Source organism: Thalia democratica, chromosome 5 (assembly GCF_965202585.1).
Source record: "Thalia democratica chromosome 5, ktThaDemo2.hap1.1, whole genome shotgun sequence".
In the NCBI taxonomy this organism is placed as follows: Eukaryota; Metazoa; Chordata; class Thaliacea; order Salpida; family Salpidae; genus Thalia; species Thalia democratica.
Window position 1 is genome coordinate 25,404,486 of NC_139169.1, and position 3,300 is coordinate 25,407,785.

General features: G+C 23.3%; 1 protein-coding gene across 1 annotated transcript; it reads left to right on the forward strand.

Annotated features, from left to right (window-relative positions):
- The first annotated feature begins 315 nt into the window (after positions 1 to 315).
- LOC145837005 (ATP synthase F(0) complex subunit g, mitochondrial-like) lies at positions 316 to 2,416 on the forward strand. Its single transcript, XM_082944772.1, has 2 exons — positions 316 to 483; positions 2,256 to 2,416. Exons 1-2 carry the CDS (start codon positions 330 to 332, stop codon positions 2,399 to 2,401), a joined length of 300 nt encoding a protein of 99 aa, XP_082800898.1. The 5' UTR covers positions 316 to 329; the 3' UTR covers positions 2,402 to 2,416.
- The last annotated feature ends 884 nt before the right edge of the window (positions 2,417 to 3,300 follow it).

A 3,300-nucleotide genomic window follows, 5' to 3' on the forward strand; every position in this document is an offset into this window, starting at 1 on the left:
AAGTGTACAAATTAGAAACAACTTGCAATAAACATTAGTTTACTTATAAACTAATTCATAAAGTACTGTTTTTATCAAAATAATTTTGCTGCAATATACCATAATAGTAAACATTTTTATATTTTAAAAAGTGTTATTAATGTATAATTATCAAACACTTGCTAGAATGTTTTTCTAAATATTATAAAATTTATTATTTGTATGTTCTATTTTCTAAAACCAAAATGTGTGCATAAATATCTGCTTGTAGTAGTCAACAAAAAACATGTTTTTAGCCTAACTTAGTTTTGCAATAAAATATATTTTCTCAGACTTTAAATAAAATCAATATGAGCAAGTTGGTGGCAAAACTTTCAGCACAGGTTCCAGTATTGATGGAGGCAGCAAAACCTCAATTGAGCAAGTTCATGTATTACGCAAAAGTAGAACTTCGCCCACCCACCCCTGTTGAAGTTGGACAGGCCATCCCTCTTCTTACTAAAGGTATTTATTTGCTAAATTTTTACAAAATTATTGAATTAGAATATCTCTTAAGTTATTGAGTTATCATAAATGTTACTCAGCTACACTAGTTTGAACATTTTGTTTGCTTTATTTTTAAACATATAAAAGTTTTGTATTTATAGATTTTTTTGTTTATAAATTTAAGTTTGCTATTCTTTTCACTAAAGGTTGGCATACTCTCAAGTTATTTATACTAAAATACTTTATAAGATATTAAAATAAATAAATATTTTTTTAATTTAAATAAAATAATATACTTTTCATAAAAGTTTTACTGTAAAGTTTTAGATAAAATAGAAGCAGTAGAAACTTTTCATTGACAATTTTCTTTGAATTAAAAACAATTCACTAAAATTCTATCTTTGTTCATTTTGTCTTGAATTTTTAAGTCATACTTCATTATATTATTCTACCATTACAAGAAAAAAATATATCTTAATAATCTTAAGTAAAAGATAAACATTTAAGACCAGCAGTAAAAAATATAGCACTTTTACTCAAAACTAAGTTAAATACTACAATTTTTTTTTTTTCTTGAGTTAAGTTTAAACTAAGAAAGTTCAAGAGCAAATCCTAGAAAATTGTTTTGATTTTTTAAATTTTAATTATTTCTTTCGATCATTATGAATGTTTAATATTACGTCTCCTATTCTTATATACAAATCTATTAATGGTAGAATTACATGCTTGCTAAGTTTAAAGTAAGTGCAACTTGTAAAAAATATCTACCCACCAATAGCGTTGTTTTCTTAATAATTTACTTTTTATTTTAATAATTTAATTTACTTGTATTTTTGTATTTATCCCTTACAAAAAAGTTTTATTGTTATTAGTTTGTATTGAGAGTATTTATTACTTTGAAAAATCTCTATTAATATTTTGTTTCCTAGATTGTTAAATTAGTTCGTGATTAGCTTAAAAAGTTAAAACTAGACGTATTAAAATCTTACTAAATTTTTCTTACACAAAGCTTATACTTAGGTTATTTAGGCTTGGCTCTTTAAGATATACCAATAAGAAGTTACAAAAATTTAAATTACAAACATTCTTATTGATCTTTTAAATTTTAAAATGTATTTAAAAAAGTTCTTATTAATAATCTAATAAAAACTATTATGAGTAAAAAACTCTGCTATACTGAACTTGACTTTTATCTCCACTGAAATTTAGCTAATATTATTAATACTCTTTGAAAAAAAGTAAAAAGAAAGTAAAAATTGATTGTTTTTATAGTATAAATTCATAACTGTGTTTAAAACTTTTCAACTTTTATCATCTGATTATTTAATGATGTCAACGAGTATTTAATATTTAAAAAAGTTGAATTAGAGCTTGTATCAATAAAAGTTTAAAAACTTTCAATTTTATATCATTTTAGTTGCTTTTTTCTAACAAATTAATTTATAGTTTAGAAAAACTTTAATGGTTTAATTGTTACAGGAATCAGTAATTTGATTCAATAAAAGTTATGGTTTACTTTGTAATAAAATTGTTTGTTTAATTTCACTGGTTATTAAGTATATTAAAAAATACCATTTCTATAATCATTTCTAATTATATCAGTTTCATATAAGAAAAAGTAAAATAATTAAAAAATAAATAATCTACTAATCGATAATTACCATGCACATTAAAATACAGTTTTTTGTAAACAACTAAATTTTAAACAGGAATAAGCAATGTAACTTCAAATCAACAAAAAAGAAAATAAATAAAATACACTTATTTATAAACAAATCATTTTAACACAGGAATTTCAAACGTGACTTCAATGCAGTTCACACAGCTTCCAGTGAAACAAGCGCTTTTGAACGCCATGGTCTTCACTGAAGTTTGCTGCTGGTTCTTTGTTGGTGAGGTCATTGGAAGGGGCAGCCTTGTCGGATATGACGTTTAATTGTTTAGATAATTCTTTCTTCTGTTTAATGTTATGTAGTAAAAAGTTTTTAAGTTTTTATATAAAGTTTTTAAGTCTTGTTAATATTCATGCATATTATCAATAACAAATAAGCTTCAAATTTATTATCAAGTTTCAAAACATCTCTAAAATAAGAGTTTCAACATTTTTAGTGTATAAAGTGTTATAAATAAAACATTATGTATTCAAACTTTTTATGGCGGTTGTTTTATGTATGGTGCTAATAAAAAAGTACAAGCTTTTTTGATAAGTAATAACGTAGTTAAAAAAAGTAAGTTTACTTACCGTTTTGTATCTGTTTATCAGTGAGAATGAGCTATAGTATTGCGTTTTGTCTCAACTTAAAAAAACTTCACTTACAAATGTTTTATAATATTGCTGTTTAATGGCAGACAAAAAAAGTTATTAAATCTAAAATGTGACATAAGATAGAAGTATTAGCTGTTTTAAAAGTATTTCTGCCAATTATTGACTTAATATTTGCTTTCCTTAAAGGTACATATTTTTTAGTTTTCTTTTAGCAAAAAAAAAAGTTTTTTATTTAAAGTTTGATGTACTTAATTAGTTTCTCTATTATATAAGTATGTCAACTAAAGTTTTTATAAAAAATGCATTCTTCGAGTCTGTAGCTTTTTTTTTTGGCAATTACAAAACAGCTTTTGAAAATTTTTAGCTGACTTAAAAAAAAATTAATGGTACAACTTTTCAATTTTTTGAAAAAAATCCCAATGCAAACTGTATGGGACTTAAAAAGTGTGACCTTAAAGTTTTTAGCTGGAAGTTATTTTACATGTGGAAATTATTACAAAAACACATTGTGAAAAATTTAAAACTATTTAAAGATTTTCTTGATTTTATAGTATTTTTGTTACTTATTG